At 43.4% G+C, this 18,710-nt stretch overlaps 1 protein-coding gene across 2 annotated transcripts in view; it reads left to right on the top strand.

Moving 5' to 3' along the window:
- Positions 1-18,710, top strand: part of MYO5B (myosin VB) — a 153,250-nt gene extending 134,540 nt beyond the window's left edge. For both annotated transcript variants that reach the window (XM_083882829.1, XM_083882830.1), the window contains exons 30-39: positions 4,703-4,901; positions 5,596-5,689; positions 6,683-6,826; positions 7,917-8,068; positions 8,423-8,512; positions 10,537-10,687; positions 11,446-11,731; positions 12,283-12,457; positions 13,373-13,453; positions 14,229-18,710. In XM_083882829.1, the coding sequence (XP_083738955.1) occupies positions 4,703-4,901; positions 5,596-5,689; positions 6,683-6,826; positions 7,917-8,068; positions 8,423-8,512; positions 10,537-10,687; positions 11,446-11,731; positions 12,283-12,457; positions 13,373-13,453; positions 14,229-14,381 (1,525 nt within the window). In that variant the 3' untranslated portion in view covers positions 14,382-18,710. The remainder of the gene's footprint in view (positions 1-4,702; positions 4,902-5,595; positions 5,690-6,682; positions 6,827-7,916; positions 8,069-8,422; positions 8,513-10,536; positions 10,688-11,445; positions 11,732-12,282; positions 12,458-13,372; positions 13,454-14,228) is intronic.

Here is an 18,710-nt window from a genome sequence, read left to right on the forward strand (position 1 = left end):
TCACAGCCACCAATTCCTGCCCCACATCCCATCTGGCCCTGCCCTCTGGCCCTGGGACCACTGCCTGTGTCCTGTCCCTGCAGGCCTTGTCCCCAGTGCCTGTGCAGCTCTCCTGGAGCCCCTTGAGGCCCTGGCAGGGGCTGTGAGCTCTGCCTGGAGCCTTCTCTTGTGCAGGTGAAGAGCCCCAGGTGTCCCAGGCTGGCTCCAGAGCAGAGGAGCTCCAGCCCTGGCAGCATCTCCGTGGCCTCCTCTGGCCTGGCTGCAGCAGCTCCACGTCCTTGTGCTGTTGGAGGCAGGGCTGGGGCAGCTCTGCAGGTGGGCTCTGACCTGAGCACAGGGGCACAGGGGCACAATCCCCCTCCTGTCCTGCTGCCCACGCTGGGGATCAGCCCAGGGCACGGGGGGTTCAGGCTGGGGCAGGTCCAGCTCTCCCCCACAGCACCCCCAGCTCTTTCTCCCAGGGCTGTTCCCTCTGCTCATCCCCAGCCTGGATTGACCCCGGGGTTGCCCTGACCCAGGTGCAGCTCCAGCACTTGGCCTGGTTAAACCTCATCAGGTTCTACCCAAGCTTGGGCTTGTCCAGGACCCTGTGGGTAGCCCAGTCCTGGAGGAATGTCAGCTGCTCTTTGCCCCCCAGTCTGAGGTGATTTTTGACCAGGTGGAGGTTCTTTACCAGCCCAGGCTGACAGGTGTGGTAAAAGTTTGCTCCATCCAACAGTTGTTCCCAGCTCCAAGTCATCATGTCTTAGCTATTTAGTCTGAGGTTAGAGTATGGCTTTGTTTTGGGAGATCAACGTTTTCCCCATGTCTATATAATGCAGCACTTGTAAATACAGCAGGAGGAAGCCAGGAAGAACTCTGCCAGGTGCTGCTAACCCTGCCCATGTAGCAATTCTCTCTCCACAAAGCTTTTGGAGGAAAGCCCTTTGACTCCAGGTCAAGGGCAAGTTTGAACTGAAAGCAGCCCTTTCTTTATAGATGCATTAAAGAAGCACCCCCATTTTTCATATTTTCTCTTTCTTTTTTCTAAAAAAAAAAAAAAAATCTGCTGATTTTCAGCTGCTAAGGGGAAAATCATCAAGTTTGTTCCTACCTCATTGTCTGTTTCAATAACTTAATTGGAAGCTAAGTAGGCTTTTTGTTCCCTATTTCACTTCTTGAGATCTTCCTTTGTTGGAAATGCAGACCCAGTGAGAGACCAGGTAATGATGTTAAGAGATAATACCTGGCAGCTCAAAGTAAATGAGGCTGTGTCTTTAAAATTAGCTTCCATGATAGCTTCCAAGTGATTTCTGTTGAGTACATGGATTTTTATTTTTTTTTTAAATTCTGTTGGGCAAGTCCCACCTGCAGCTTGCTGTGCAAAGCCAGGAGCTGATGCTGGCTTCACATGAGGGATGTTTTTGCAGCTGGGAGAGGCCATCATGTGGACATATCATATCTCTGCTTCCCACTCTCCAGTGGGTGTCTTCCCACACTCATGTATATCTAGTCTGTGATGCACATTATTTTTCCTTTTAACTAAAACAACAAGGTGTGTCTGTGTCTGAAGGTGAAATGCCTCTTCTTTACCAAGAGAGGATAATTTACTGAAGATGCCGAAATTAACATATCTGGGTTTAGGGTACATACAGCTCCTTTAAGCTGCTTTCACCGGGCAGGGAAGCGTTTGGGCAGGAATTTTTTGCTTCTGATGAGGACATTTTTGCTGCCTGCAGTTCCCAGCTGCTCCCCAGACCTGTGCCTCCAAGATCAGGATAAAGGGGAAACACGACTTTGTGAGTCAGCCCTTTCAACTCCTCTCCAGCCTTATTTGAAAATAGGATTTACCCAGCATTTTAGGAAATTATATTTCACATGCCAATTACTCTAATTACATTTAAAGGATCCCTTTTTATGTCTTGGTCAAGATGAACTTCTGGGAGAAGGGGGAGTGCAGTGATATCTGAGTCAGTGCTGTGTTGATGGAGGTGGACTGAGTCCTTATTTCCCAGGGCAAGTTTACCTTAAATCAGCATTTTTATATATTTATCTTGTAATGGCACTTTCTTGAGCAGCTCTCCTCATTTACCTCAATGCCTGTGATTAAAACAGGAAGGAAAGCTATTTTTCCACGGAGAGTATCTCTTAAAAATGCTGCTCATCATGTGAGATTTCACAGGTTTCTGATGTGCAATAAATAGTGGAGATGCTTCCTGCTTTTTCCATTGGTTTTCAGTGCCTGAGGACATGTCCTGCTTAGATTATATGTACCAAAAAAAAAAGACTTTACTAACAAGTTCATGCAAATGAGACCAGTAAACCTCCCTGTATCTGTCAGCCTGCAGACCCTTTTGGAAACCTGCTACACATGGGATAGCAACAAGGCTTTAATTTAAATTCATATATGTGGCTCTAACAGATGAACTTTGCAAATGTCAGTGCCTGAAATGTTTGCTAGTTTTGAGAAGTGCTGGGCCCCAGCATTGGCATGAGAGGGGTGCACGAGCTGTCTGTGGTGGTGAGGCACCTCCAGAGCCCTTTCAGAGCAGTTCTGCAGCACCACATTTCTCACTGCTTTCCTCGTGTGAAAATTCGCTCATGAATGTTTGTGTGTTGTGTTTTTCCACTGAAATATGCAGATTGCCCTTGCCAGGGAATGGCATCTGCTACAGCTCTTTTCAAAATGTGTGTTGGCTTTCTTCTTCTTGTGTTTTGGTTTTTGGGGTTTTTTTTTAAATGTGATGATATATTAAGTTGATGGTTTCCTTGCTTGCTTTTAAAATTGTTGTTGCTTAAAATAAACTCTGTTGTCTAATTGACACCAGAGCCACGTAAAATCTTGTTTTAACAAGTGTTTCTGGTCAAGTTGATCAGCTGACATCACTCACTTGTAACGTGTTCAGCACCTCATTAAAAAAGATAAATCAGCTTCTTGCCTCATATAACTTGAAAAAAAAAAAAAAACAAAACCAAACAATCTGCTAAAAGGAGACTAAAAAAAATCAATCTGCTAAAAGTATTAAAGTGAGATGAGATTTTTCTGGCCATTATTCTGCCTGGATGTATACAGAGGAGATGGATCTCGTGTGGATGCATGTGGTGTCTGGACCAAAGGTTGCTCTGAGGAAAGACTGATGTGTTTGACTCAAATGCTGAGGAAACCCTTGGCTGAAGTAGAAGGAGGAGAATTTATTTTAGAACATTTGGAATTGCTGCAGTGGGAAAGAGATGGAGAAACTTGTTTTTAAATTGTTGTACAGGGCACAACCAGGGCAGGGCTCTCCTTTCCTGTGGTGGAAAAAGAAATGCAATGTGATGAAAGTGTCCTCTGAAAAGTAATACTGAATGAAATAAATAAGGGTTCTGCACCTTTCCGCCTTCTCTTTCAATTGACCTTTTGTCTTTCTCTGTCCTCTTGTTTCCTTTTTCTGTCCTTTATTTCTAGCAAGACTGAGGACTGGGGGTATCTCAATGAAGATGGAGAGCTCGGCTTGGCTTATCAAGGTTTAAAGCAAGTTGCCAGGTCAAACACTTTATTTTTTTCCACACTGCTGCTTCTCCCTTCTCCTCCCTTTTCCTTCCCCTCTTGTTTCTTTCTCTTGCTCTGCTGTTGCCACGTGGTCCTGGACAGGGCCCTCTGTCCTCTCTGGGAGCAGCTGGGGGCAGGATTTCCAAACTGCAGGAACTGAGACCCCCCCTGTGATTTTCAGAGGAGTCATGGTTCCAGCTGGCTGTTGCTGGTGGTGGCTGTTGTCACTAATGCCTGAGCTTGATCCAGTAAGAATTATGTGACATCAATGGGAAATTGGGTGATGAAGGGGTTGGGAAGCTGGGATATCCAAGAAGGCAAAAAAACCCCTCCTGTTTTATTTTTTTTTTTCCCTTGCACTAAGACATGGCATCTCTTGGAAGTGTTTTCTCCCAATCCTTGACCTGTTGGAAGGGGAGGACCTGTCCTTGTATCTCAGTGCTGTCACCTTTGCATGATCTTGGGGATTTGGTGCTCCCATCCATGTGTTTTCTGTGGGTGAGAAAGGCACATGGTGAACACGAGGTGCCATCGTTCCACAGCTCTCCCCAGGTCCTGTTCTGCTGGGCAAATATCCCTCCTGGATTCTTATCCTGCATCACCCCTGTGCTTGGTGGCTGTGAGGCTCTAGTAAATATGATTTTTATTAAAGTTTTAAGGACATTAAAGAGATGAAAAAATTTCAATGTTGTGTGTAGTGTCAAGTGGTCACATCTAGAAGTATCAGAGTGAAACCAGACAGTGACAGTGACAGGAAGAAATAACAGAGATTATTTCATGTGTTTTTCCAAGCAAAGTAGGACCCCAGGTTCATAGAAGGAGCATGTTCTTCTGAGGGTGTCTCATGGATTATCCAGACTGAATCCAAACTAATCCCAGTATGAAGAAATAAAATGAAAATCAAGCACTTAATACTTATTTCATGGTGGTCTGTATTTTCCAAGCCTATTAAGAATATAAATCCTGACAGGATTATGAGGCTGACTGCATTATTGCCCATGATTCTATAGGTGGAAAACATGCTTTTCTGTCTTATGCTGGAAGGTGGGAGTAGAGATTGTGTTGTTAAATTTTCTAAAGGCTACAAGAACAACAACCACACAAAACAATCCAGGGAATGATTAGTACATTTCATCCAGGAATCTTCCCTGAAAGCATGCTTTTATAAAGTTAGTGTGGTCATGTTCTCAGGTTGCTGGAAGCACAGCTCCAGGACCAGAGGAGGGAGCACGAGGAGGAGATGGAAGCTCTGAGAAACCAGATGGATTTAATGCAAGAGGAGCTGGAGAACCAGCAGCAGGCATTCCTGCAGACTCTGCAGCTCTCTCCAGAGGTCCAGGTGGAGTTAGGACTTCAGCAAGAAATTACACGTCTGACCAATGAAAACCTGGTAAGAGGCTGTGCTGAAAACACAGAAAGAGGGCAAAAAACAGTTTGAGAGAAAGGAGATAGGAAGCCTAACAGGGAGGGAAGGGCACTGGGATCTCTTTCACCCCCTCCTAAACTCTGCAGAATCCATCAGTGTCTCCCACTGGTGCATTTTGGAGTGTTGGTACTTGGCCTTGAGCTGATCTTCCATGGCTGTATGACTTTAGTGACCACATAGGTGCACTATTTTAAATTTTTTTAAATGTTTTTTTAAGCCTGTCTGCTTTGTGTCACCACCTTCCAAATGAGATCACTGAGGACCCCTCTACTGTGTTGGGCACAGAGGCAGCACAGGCCTTTCATCTTACTTGCTTTTATTGGAAGTGTGGAAAGGCACCTCCCACTCCAAAAATTTGCCCTGGATAATCATAATTTTCCCCTTTCTCCCCTTCTGTATCTATGTGCAAAGTCTGGAGGGAATGTTGGCACCTCCTGAGTTTTTGCCTTTTTTCAACAACTCCATGATCTAAATAAAACTGTTTAAATGTGATTAACAGCCAGGGTTAAATGCTGTAGGTAGTGATCCTCTTCCACTGAGCTGCTCACACCATGCCTTGGTGATGCACAGACCAGACTCCACTCTCTAACTCACCCCAAATGAGTTGTTCTTGGGTTTAATGTTGGGAGTTCTTTTAAATGCATCTTCTGTCCTTCAGGATCTTAAAGAATTGCTGGAAAAGTTGGAAAAGAATGAAAAGAAGCTGAAGAAGCAGCTGAAGATTTACATGAAGAAGGTCCAAGATTTTGAAGGTGATTTGTGCATTGGGTTGGGGAAACTGCACTTGGGTTTCAATCCTTTGGCCAGCCTTGGAGAGCTGAAGGAATTTTTTTTTCTCTTTTTCTTTCTATGAAAGTAAGATTTTGCTTGTTCTGGCAGTGAACTAGCAGCAGGCACTGAGTGACACTGACCCTATAACAAGGGTTTGGAGGATATTTAAGGAAAGTTTTTTGCTGTCATTGCAGTCAGTGCAGTGACCCAGGCAGAGATTCAGAAAGGAGCCCAGTGGCCAGCAGGAAAATTCTCTGACCTGTCAATTTTGAAAGGGGGATTATAACCCTTTGGTATTAAAATGTGTATGTATATTCTGCTTAATGAGAAAGCACCTTAAATGTGGCATCTGTGTTGTGTAGAAAGCACTTTCTGTTCTCTGGAGAAGCCGTGATTAATCAGAGAGCCCCGTTCTCATGAGTTAATTTCTGGAAACCAGGCATTAAGTGAAATTAAGCTGAATAACTGGAGGGTTTCCACGGCTCGCCCAGCTGCTCTCTGTCAGTGTGATTTGCATGCTGCTTGCTGCAGTATTTGCATGCTGGTCTCTTCTGCTTTATTACACTTCAGCAGTGTGCCACCGTGGTTTGCAGCTTTGCAGGCAGACAGAAGATGCCACACTTAGGGATTTTGCATTGCCTGCCTGCTTTTTACCCTGCTCTATGAAAATCATACACTAGAGTTGCTGCCTTCTAGCCTGTGGTCTCTTGGAAAATAAAAAATGGCTTCACTTTTTCCTCTTTTAAGTTCAAGTTTTGCACTTTTTCTTTCATTCAGAGTCAGAACTCTGTGGACTGGTAATCCAGGACCTGAATGTTTGTATTTTGATAAGTCTGCCAAAGCTGATGGCATCATTGGGAATTTAATATATAACTTTTTGACTTGGTGTCTGCACTAAGAAGGCCAGTGGAGGGCCTGAATAGTTGCTGATTTCCAGGTGCCAGCCAGGTTTTGATCATCTTTTCTCTCCACAGCATCCCAGACAACGGTGCCAGCGGAGAGGAGGCCGCACGAGCGGAACATGCAGGTTGCTGTCCAGAGGAAGGAGAAGGATTTTCAGGGCATGCTGGAATATTACAAAGAAGATGAGCCCCTCCTCATCCGAAATCTCATTACAGGTGGGGAACTTGCTCTGCTTCTCTGCCTGGCTGCTCCTTCCCAGGAGTGCCTGGGGGAGTTTGTAGACTTGAGATCAAAAAATTGTGGTAGACAAATAGATCTTCTCAATTAATCCCTTCTGGGGCTGCAGGTTTGTGGTGGTGGCAGTTTGGGTAGGTAAGGTAGTGCCACACTAAGCAGATAGACCAGTATGGATACAATCCCTTAGGGATAACAAAAAACTGGGAAATGCAAAGCAAAGCTACAGTTTTTTAGAGCAGGCAGTAACTCGCTGAGTGATAGATGGGGAGGGGGTGGCAGAAGGATAGACCCCTGGGATCTGGCACAGCAGTGGAACAGAGGTAGTTTGGTTCATGAGGTAATAACAGACAACAGATAATGAACTTGTGAGTTCCTCTGCACTGCACAGTCTGGTCAGAGTTGCTGCAGCATCCCCTCACTCAGTGCTGTTTCAGAAGCCAGGCTCCCGAGGTATTGGTATTTACTGTGACTCTAACCCCAGCAGAGCCTGGTGAGGATCCAAAATGTGTTCACAGAGCAGTGCTAGCCCATGGCTGTGGGCACTGAAGGGCCCCTAATCAGACAAACTTGTTCTTTAGAGGCTCCAAATGCCCACAGATGCCATTAGGATTCCGTATCTTGAGGGAAAGAGTGACTTAATGTGTGATCAATTCAGAGAGAGGATTTATAGTGGGAGGTATTCCTGAAAGCTTCAGGGAGCTGTTTTAAGGTGGTTTGTGTGCTGCTGGGGTAGAGTTTTACAGGGTAAAGAAGCTCTGGCTCTAGTGTGCATCCATAAGGAGAAGTGGGGTGGTGTCACAAACCTCAGTGCAGGCAGGACTGTCTTCCTAAGCCCTAGTGCAGGTGCCTCTGTCCTGCAGCTGAACCTCTGGCTCTGTCCACTCTGCAGAGAGGGATGCAAGTTGCAGAGCCAAAATATCATTTTCCTCAGAGCTGAGGGGAGAGGGTTTTGCCTGGGTACACTCCAGCTCTGGCATTCTCTGCTTTCCTTGTCAATTGGGGAAATTTAAGTTTGCCTTTTTTGTGATTTTTTTAAATTATTTTTTAATTGTCAAATCTTCTTTCTAGATCTCAAGCCCCAGGCAGTGTCTGCTACCGTTCCCTGCCTTCCTGCTTACATCCTCTACATGTGCATCAGACATGCAGATTACATCAATGATGACCAGAAGGTGCACTCCTTGCTCACCTCCAGCATCAACGGCGTGAAGAAAGTGCTGAAGGCAGGTGTCCATTTGCTCTTGTCTCGGGGTTGAGAGGCTGTCAGATGGTAATACACCCTGTCCAAGTGTGTGACACTCAGCTCTCACGGTGCCTTTCAAGCCAAATCACTCGTAAAGCTTCCCTTTTTAAAGGAGCAAGGAGAATTGTGGTTTTAGCAATACAACTGTGTGAATTTGGAGATTAAAAAAAAGTTTGCAGGGGAAAAGAGCCAACATTACCCAGCTGCAGAGGGAAAACTGCCTGATTCTGGGTGGGGAAACTCAAAATCGTTTAGTTTTGTGATGCCATCACCTCCCCACGGTGGAAGGGAGGGGTGGGTGGATCTCACACGTTTTTTCACTTTGTGTCTGCAGAAGCACCAGGATGACTTTGAGATGACGTCGTTCTGGCTGGCCAACACCTGCCGCCTGCTGCACTGCCTGAAGCAGTACAGTGGGGAAGAGGTGAGAGCCCAGCCTGGGGGGGATCCATGCAGAGAGAGTCCTGTATCCTCCTGGTAGTGTCAGATGGGGACACTCAGCCTCTCCTCCTTGGTTATTGTGGGTATAGCATGGCTAGCTTTTCCTGGAAAAGCTCCTAAAGGCACAGAATGGTTTAGGTTGGAAGGGACCTTAAAGATCATCTTGTTCCACTCCCTGCCATGGGCAGGGACACCTTCCACTGTCCCAGGCTGCTCCAAGCCCCGTCCAGCCTGGCCTTGGACACTGCCAGGGATGCAGGGGCAGCCACAGCTGCTCTGGGCACCCTGTGCCAGGGCCTCCCCACCCTCACAGCCACCAATTCCTGCCCCACATCCCATCTGGCCCTGCCCTCTGGCCCTGGGAAGCCACTGCCTGTGTCCTGTCCCTGCAGGCCTTGTCCCCAGTGCCTGTGCAGCTCTCCTGGAGCCCCTTGAGGCCCTGGCAGGGGCTGTGAGCTCTGCCTGGAGCCTTCTCTTGTGCAGGTGAAGAGCCCCAGCTCTGCCAGCTTCTCTATGCTCTTTCTGGTGGGCTGTTTTGAAGGCTGTTCTCCTGGTTGTAGTTGGTCCCACAGCTTTTCATGAAAAATATTTAATTGGAAATATTGGAATAAGTTTTATTAAAGCTGATCCTTTTCAAAAAAATAGGATTATCACAGTTTTCCTAGAATATTACACACTGCTGTCCTTACAGCTACGTATTCTGCATATTAAAATTTTCAACAGACCCAAATAGTGTTATTTGTAATTTTAGTCTTGATTTTTGTTAGATATTGAGCATTCAGGCTGTAAGGAAAAAACCCATGAAGTTAAATTAACTATTCAGTCATTCAAAAGATAATGATTTGCATGTAAAACTTCAGCACTGGACTTTGAAGGCTTAAAATTAAAAGTTAAATTAAAAAATATTTTCGGGACTACTTACTAGCAGTTGTGCTCTTGTTTGCCCTCTTCTGTCTGGATAGTAATACTGCATTTAAAGAAAATCCCCAGGAGACCAGCTGGGTTAAAACACAGTCTTAAATTGTATGTGGTTTGCTGTGATTTACTGTGTTAAATGAACCAGCTGTTTACAAATTCCATTGGCAGCTTGGTGTAAAATACAGAGAGGAGAAATATTTCTGAGCAGTTTGTGAGATAAGGTTATCTTTAGTTTTAAATCCAGCCTATTTTTAAGAGAAGGTCTAAAAGAAAATCCCAACCCACAAGTAGTCCTGTCACATGAAAAGCACGATGCTCTTTGATTAGTCAGGAAAATGGGGAAATTGTGAAATCAACTCAAATTGGTACATGTTGTATTTTTGCATTTTGCTAGTCAGCAACCAACAAAAACAATTTCATGGTTCTCATTTTCACACCAAATAAGACCATATGACTGGGCAATTAAAGGATCTGTGTTATTGAAAACATCTCATTGGCTTCTGCCACTAAAACTGGTATTAATATCTGAGCCCAGAAGTGAGGGCTTACAGCAGCCAAATGTAGGATCAGAGACCAGCTGTATCAGCAAAAGGCAGGCAACAATTTCAGTAATTTGGGGAGATTTATGAATTTCAGAACAATTTAAAATATTGTCAAAACACATAACATGCAGACATTTTTTTTCAATTTTGTAGAATCCTAATTTCAAAATATTTTGTTTCCTGTAAACAGTTGGAACTCTAAGGGATAAGCATGTAGCTAAAAATGTAGGTTTAGAGGGCCTGAAATGTAATTTTCTAATCTTATGTGTTGCAGTTAATACAAATGTGCAGATCCTTGCTAAGGATAAAATGAAAAACTGGTAGTTTAATGATTCTCTTCAAAAGGTATTCCTCTAGTAATAATTTATGAACAAATGGCTGAGTAAATCAAAGGTGATTTATGAGTTTCGATCTTTTCTATAACGTACTTTGATAACATATTTTAGTATATTGTACTGTAAAGGTGCAGAGGTGTTTCAATGCAGTGATTGTGATGGACTGTCAGTGGGTGGGATAACGAGCCTGGGTGTTTCAATTTCCTGTTCAGGTTTTCATGACCCAGAACACTGCGAAGCAGAACGAGCACTGCCTGAAGAACTTCGACCTGACCGAGTACCGCCAGGTGCTGGGGCAGCTCTCCATCCAGATCTACCAGCAGCTCATCAACATTGCAGGGGGCATCCTGCAGCCCATGACCGGTGAGCTCACAGCTGCCCTTTAGTAGGGTTTTTCCTTGGCCCAGATTATTTGTTCCAGTTGTTTTTCACACCTTTGCACAGTGCCAGCAGGACCCAGGAGAGTTTTTATCTTCCCCTGTGATAGAAGCTAATAGGGATGAGAGTTTTTCCTCCCACTACAGAAAATATCTCTGTCATTTCTGTTGGGGAGGTAGTGGAAGAGGGGAGGTTGTGCTGGAGGGTCTGCTTTCCCCTCCAGACCAGGTTTGTGGTTAATCATTTTATGAATGGCAATGTACATTATGAGGGAGGAGAGGATTGAGAAGAAAAAAAAGACTCATAAAGACCTTGTTTCTTGAGGGTGAGAGAAGATACGAGAAGAGTTACTTCTTCAGCCAAATCCCAGAAGATTCATCTGAGGAATGCCCCATCCCTGGCAGTGTCCCAGGCCAGGCTGGGCAGGGCTTGGAGCAACCTGGGATAGTGGAAGGTGTCCCTGCCCATGGCAGAGGTGTTGCACCTAAATGGCCTTTAAGGCCTCTTCTAAACCAAACTCTTGTATAATTCTAGGATATTTGTGTGTTTTTAACTGCTTTGTATTGTCAGAGTAAACCAGCCATTCATGGGTCTGCCCTGCTCTCAGTTCTCACACCATCCATGGTGTTGCATCACTGAGATTGATCTGTGTTCATTGCAGCCCACAGAGGGATCAGTTTTTTTCTCTAATGACAAATAGATGGATACAGGCTTTTTTAGCCCATTTTCCCCCTTCTTTTCAGTGTCTGCTGTGCTGGAAAATGAGAGTATCCAAGGACTTTCCGGTGTCAAACCAATGGGCTACAGGAAATACTCCTCCAACTCGGCAGAAGGTGACAGTTCCTACAGCTTGGATGAAATGATTCGCCAGCTGAACACATTCCACACCATCATGTGTGATCAGGGCCTGGACCCAGAGATCATCCAGCAGGTGTTCAAGCAGCTCTTCTACATGATCAATGCCATCGCCCTGAACAACCTCCTGCTGAGGAAGGATGTCTGCTCCTGGAGCACGGGCATGCAGCTGAGGTGGGGCTGGGGCTTGGGGCAGGGCTCTGCCTGCTTAGGGAAGTTTAATTAATGTTGTAAGTTGGTGGAGAATAGGAAAATAAAGTGCACTTGTCAGTGCAAATTAGTTAAATCTGCCTTTTGCTACCCTCTCTCCTTCCCACTCTGGATCTTTCTGTGTTCCCCTTGAGCTGGACAGTGGGCACAGCAAAAGCATTTTCTGTATAGATATTCTCAAAGATATCTGGGTGCTTCCATTTAAAAGCTGGTTAAAAGCTTCATTTTAATAGCTGAAACTTGGAGGAATCTGGATGCTGTAGAAAAGCACATCCCTTGTGCTGTTTGGCTGCTACATGGTTCATCTATTTGTAAAGTACTTGGAGTGTGTATTTTGCTCTGAGTTGTTGAGTATTAAGTTTGGCCTGATTGTCTCTTGCCACGTGTATCACAAATATGCATCACGAAAAGCCACACAACATCAGCACTGCAACATATCTTGGGCCCCAAAGAGGAGTTTGGAAGATGCTACTTCTTATCTCTCAGCTCACATCTTGTCTTGGTTGCTTATCCAGGTTTAACATAAGCCAGCTGGAGGAATGGCTGCGTGGGAAGAATCTGCAGCAGAGTGGAGCAGCACAAACTTTGGAGCCCTTGATTCAGGCAGCACAGCTTCTGCAGCTGAAAAAGAAAACCTCAGAGGATGCCGAGGCCATCTGCTCCCTGTGCACGTCGCTCACCACCCAGCAGGTAAGGGAGCAGGGCAGGGGATTACAGCACAGGGTAATTAAGGAGTGGGAAAGGGTGTTCTCCTGCTGCCAGCCCTTCAGTGCCCAGCCTCAGTGTCCATTCCTTCAGTGGGCACAGCTGGTGGTTTTCAGGGCTGATGTTACATCTTGGCCCCTCTCAGAGGTGGTCACTGTGGTGGCTCCACTCTTACAGTGCCACTGGTGGCACTGGAGCCCCAGAAATGTGCAAAGGTGAAACCCAGCCCCGAGGAGTTTGTTGTGCAAGTCAGATTTTTTGCATTTTAAACCTGCCTGTTGTCTTTTGCCAAGTCTTAAACTGGCTTTGTCTGCAGGATGCCCACCAGGGATTCCTGTTTGGGCCAGGAGGGTGAGAAGTGCCAACCTAGGTTGGATATGACTATGAACTTTGAGACTCCATTCCAGGAGGATATAAACTCACGTTTCTTACTGCTGGATTGCCTGTCCTTAATTTGATAATATTGTAGAAGGGTGAAGTGAGAGGTGTGAGCTGATTTCCAGTGGTTCTGGGAGAGCCATTCTAATGTATCTGTATCACCCTGTCCTGAACACACATTTTGTGCGAAAATGAGGGGAGGAGTGGGAGTGAGGGAGCATCAGGAGAGGTATTTCAGAGGTGACATCAGAAGTCATCCATGTCACCATGTGCCAACCAAGTGGAGTCCCTGTATAAACCTGTTGTCCAAGTCTGTTGCCAATTTAAAAACGTTCCCATAAGAAGTGATTTTTGATAGGTCCACAGATCTTGCAATACCTTACAGCGGGCCAAGAAAAACACTGCTGCTTCTTTTCTCTGTTTTGTCATGGCAGACTTGTTGTGGCCATATCATGAAAAACTGCTGGTGGTTCTGGAAAAGTTTGTCTTCTCACGACTGTAACCGTGTTTTGTTTTCAACAGATTGTAAAGATACTTAATCTCTACACTCCTGTGAACGAGTTTGAAGAACGTGTGACAGTAGCTTTCATACGAAACATACAGGTAAATTTAAAGGGCTGTTAATTGGAGGGCACAAATGACATCTCTGTAGTGCTAGTGACATCTGTATTAAATCTGCTAGCTCAGCCATTTCATAAAAGGCATGCTGCTGCAGGTTGTCCTGAATTCAGTGCTCTATGTGTGCACACACACTTACAACACACAGCTGCAGGGATAACCAGGCTGTTAATCACAGAGGGCAATAAGCACCCAAATCCCCAGATCAGCTAATTCAGCTCTTCAGCAGCAACACAACTGAGGATTAAGATTGCAGGAGTCAACAAAGTGTTGGTGAAATGGAGTTGCTTCTGAGATAGGAGGTAGAAATTGGCAGCTAAAAGAAAAATAAACAAATTAAAGCCTTTTAATGGTCACAAGGAGCAGGGAGGAAAAGGAAGGACCTGTGTCCAGCTACTCCCAGAACATATCACCATGGCTGAGCAGCTGAATCAAAGCTGGTCTGCTGGTATCTTGTAATCCTGGCTTTGCTGTGCCAAGGGGGTCATCTTGTTTCCAGGTCCTATATTTTTCTTTGTGGTCATGTAGAAAATGTAATCAGGTTCTCCTGAAGGAGTGTTTCCTACAGTCTGTATAGAAGTTCCTGTAAATACTTGCTCAGAAAGAAAGCTGCTCCAGAAGAGAACGAAATATGTCCTTGTCACTGTTCTCTGCAGTATGTCCAATATGATGCCCATTCTCAAACCTTTGATGGTGTTAAACACAGCAAGAAAAGGGAACAACTGATGCTAAATTTGTTTTCTTCTCCCACACCCCACAGAAGCAGTTGCAAGAACGGAATGACCCTCCACAGCTGCTGTTAGACTTCAAGCACACGTTCCCAGTTCTGTTCCCATTCAACCCATCTGCCATCACCATGGACTCCATTCATCTCCCTGCTTCTCTCAACTTGGATTTTCTCAATAAAGTCTGAAGAAAGTAGAATTAAGCTCACCTCTCACACCCAGAGACTTACAGCAATGAAAGAAAAAAAAAAATCATAAAAAGAATTCAAGAGCTCTTTAAATATGGACCAAACAGGCTTATGGAAGAACCAGTACACAGTAACAAATGGATGCTAAAATGTACACTAAAAAAGACACTGGTCTGTATGTGATTTTCTTTTAGTAATTTGCAGCTCGGAAATAAGGATACTTGAAAAATAGGTTTATTTTTTACTGCTTGATTTTATGTTGACATAGTTCAAAGCCCATAATCATCTCCAAAAGCCACTAACAAAAAAGGATGGAAGTGGGAGACAGTTTGTTTTGATCTTCATAGGTGTCTATGACAAAAACAAAATCTGAGACACTTGTGCTGCCTTGAAGGATGTGTCATTTGTTTAGTAGCAGGTGGTCTTGTGTGTATGAATAACAGAACATGCAGTTCTGCCTTCAGTTTTTGCTAGTAACTGCATTCACAATAGTGAATTGAAAAGGTAAATTGCAGAAGGTGTATATTTATCACACCATAAAAGTAACAGGGCTGGGATGCTGCTTGTTTCCACTGATGTGGAATTTGTCACAAATTGTATGTTTGAGAAATGCTGTTGCTTCTCCTAAATACATTCAGTGCATCTGCTTTGTGGAAATTTAAATAAATTGGCAGGACTTTCTTACATTACCCAATTTACGTTAGCAAAGGTTTTGTCCCAGTGAAATAATCATGATGCAAAGGACTGCCTTAAGCCTTCTGCTTCCAGTATAGCATCATCCTGATCCCTGCTGTTGGCTTTCCTTGTGCTTTCAAGTGTCAAACACTTTCATCCAGTGGCTGTCAAGGTTCTTGGACCTCTCACATGGCCAGTATCAGAATCCCATGCATAGATCATGCCAAGGCAACCCAGTTTAACCATCCAACCCTACCTGTGTTCAGTGGGTTAATCCTAGCTGTCCATGGAAAAACTCCATTCAGTTCAGTAGCCATACAAAATGTTAAGAATCATGCAAACACACGGCTTGGATAAATGAAGAATACTTTAAAAATTGAACAAGTTCCAAAAGAGATTAAATGTTCTAACATACACACACACAAAAAAACAAGCTGTCAGGTGGTATGTTAATAATGTAAGCCATTTCTTTAAGAGTGAACCCAAACTCTTTGTCTGCAACAACCTTAAATGAATAATTGCTTTAAATTCAGACTTTGTTAGGGGGTTTTTTGTTTTTTTTTTAATCAGACTTACAAACTAAACCAAACCAACCCTCTGACCTCACCACACAGATGTTGAAGGAGACCAGCCATTGTTTTTTCTTTGGTCCTTGCCAGCACATGCTGAGTTCTTGGTGGCTACTGAGCAGGGGAGAACGTTCCTGGTGGGTTCCTGGTGGGTTCCTGAGGATTCCTGATAGTCAGTGTTGCTCCACAGCTGCTCAATGTGGGGATGCTTCTGCCACAGCACAATGTGCCAAACTGCAATCACAATGTGTGGCTGCCAGCATTCTGTCTTCTCCACTCCCACAATAATCTTGTTTAAATCAATCTTAACTCACCTGCTTTTGTGGTTCCTTCTGTGGCCCACAGCTCCATCATGACTAAGAGCTTTCAAAGAAAAATTCCCTCTCTCCATCTGACTCTTTTTGGCTGGTGTAAATCCAAACAGCAAATTTATGGCCAGGTATGCTGTCTGCTCAGAAATTGAAAGTGGAATGTGTTTCTTGAAGGTACACTAACTCCTATCTGCTGCAGTCTCCTTTCTAGGCAAGGGGCATGTTGTGATTTAGACATCATGTATATAATTGGTGTATATACAAACTGCAGTAGTCCTGTATGTACTATACATGTATACTACTATCCAAAAAAAAAGCACATTTAAAAATAAACTGTTGAGTGCTGTGCGGAATTATATAGGTCTATTCCAGTGGGTAAAATACTTTGTTTCAAACTGAGATTACAGTTTAGAGCAACTGTTACCACTGAAGGACAGACCTCAGACTAAAAAGTAAAATTTTTTCCCCCTTAACTGCCACCCATGAAATGATAGATATTTTGCTTGTATAGAGCCAGGGCTGCCTCCAAACTGCAGTCCTTGAGCTCTCACCTCTGCTGTGTCTTCAGTAGTGCCTTCATTTCCCCTTGCTATACAATGAGGGTCATGCCACCAGTCTGCTGTCCGTGCCCAGCAAGCCCTGCCACCCACTCATCCACAATATCTTTATTTATTTTCACCTACCTCTTCTCACAACGAATGTCTTTGCAGTGCTCTGACTTTTTTTTCAGTTGTCGCCTCTCCCTCCTTTCCACGCTCCCAACGGTCGTCACGGTTTAAAAATAAATAATTCAAAGCAGGATGCAGCCTTTCTGTGAGGTGGTTTAAACAGAGAGCTGTTGCTCAGGATTCACGTTAGGTCAGCGGTTTCAGGCAGTTCAGGTCTCTACCTCTTTCTGATATAAATTATTTGGAGTACAATTCCCAATGCATTGATTAAACCTGTGCTTATCACTCAGACTAAGTGACAGGTTGCTGCAGAATCCTCTTCTGCAGCGGCTTTGTTGCTGATTACCATTGTAAAATGTGCTTAATGGTCTTCTAGGGGATAATGGTCCTTCACTGGCACTTTCAGGATCGTAATTTATATATTCTTTCTTAAAAACTCTTAGTATGTGTAGATGGGAACTGGGATTTCACATCTTGATCCGTGATCACGTAGTTTATCCGGTGAGATCCATCTAGAAAAAAACACTGTATGACTTACCTTTAATATATGTTCACTTTTCTGTTAGCAGTTTTTAAAATTTGTATTTAAATGTTAATTTAGTTAAATTGCTATGCTCAAGCATGCCTTCTTTCCTCAGATTTACACTTCTTTATTTAAAAAGCAAGGTGAACACAAAGCATGGCTTAGAGAAAGCTGGCTCTTCTCCAGATCTGTCTTTATTTTTAAATATTGATTATTAAGTTTAGCATTTTCCCACTCTGTGCCTTTAGCTGTTTAGCTCAACCACTCTGAAATAAGCATTAAAACACTGGAATATTTTTATTTTTCTGTCTTGGAAAAAGTTGTCTATGGATATAAAAGTCTACTTAAAAAATCTTACATTGAGGAGGTCTGCAAAAACACTTTGAAGTTCTTGGAGAAAAAAACCCAAACAACAGTGATCCATGGTGATTTTTGCAAATATGATGGCTTATATCTCAGAAAAGCACTATTTAAATTTATAAATAAATTAAACCATCAAAATGCCCAAATCACCAGCATTACAGAACCAACACTTCAAATAAGAGTTTCAGGCATGTGCTGGCTGACCTACAAGAAGCATCCAGGACAACATCCATGTTTCGTTTGCACCAGAAAGTTCCTTTTCTTCTTCTTTTTAAATTGGAATTTTGTAGCTGACATTGCTTATCTTATCTGATAAAGCTGCTGTAGTTGACTGTAGAAAAGGAACATTAGGCCTCAAGACTGAATTTTTGCAATCATACATTACAAACATTGTTTTTGCTCATGCAGTTAATTCCACTGGATCTACGAGGGTTTCTTCATATTAGTGAAAGAGTACCAAAATGTGGGCATGTTTTAAGCATAGTGACTGCTTTTCCTCACCCTGCAACCTGAACACTGAAGTCTTTGCAGGACATGACTCCTCATTTGTGTGGTTTGCAAAAGGTACAAATGAAAAAGCTGCACTTGAAACAATGGTTGTTTTCCTCCATTGTCAATAGTAAAGGAATAAAATTGTGCAAATTTATTCTTTCAGACCATTAACTGAAAAAAATCAGCATTTTATCATTGCAATATAAATAGAACCGAATTAAAATTAATTGCATGAAGTTCCGTGAAGCTTTTTCCTCAAACTCTATTGATTCACATATATATTACAGTCATAAATTGATCTTTTCTTTTTCTGAGAGAAATTCTAGCAAGGTAGATGTTAAGTAAAACAATCCAGGAGAGATAACCCTGATGAGTATCCAAATTATTTCAAAGTGTGAATGCCAGTGGACAAAGACTTTCAGATCAATTTGAAATTAGAAAAAGGAAAATATATTTAAAAAGTGCTACTATATTGAAATCTTTGGGGATATTTTTATTTTTTTGTGGTGTGAAGTGTCATTACCTTAACGAGCAGAAGGTATAGCTGCTGTCAAAGTTGAATGATACACATGAGTGAATACTGTAGATGAAATACTACTGCTTATAAAATATTTTTCCATTTTGAACAAATCTGTAAACTACACCTTTGTTTATAAGAAAATGCTTGTAATAGTCACTGTAATATTCAGCTGGGGATAAAAAAAATTTGTGAAATAAACACTTTTGAA

This window comes from Zosterops lateralis (genome assembly GCF_965231275.1).
Source record: "Zosterops lateralis genome assembly, chromosome: Z".
In the NCBI taxonomy this organism is placed as follows: domain Eukaryota; kingdom Metazoa; phylum Chordata; class Aves; order Passeriformes; family Zosteropidae; genus Zosterops; species Zosterops lateralis.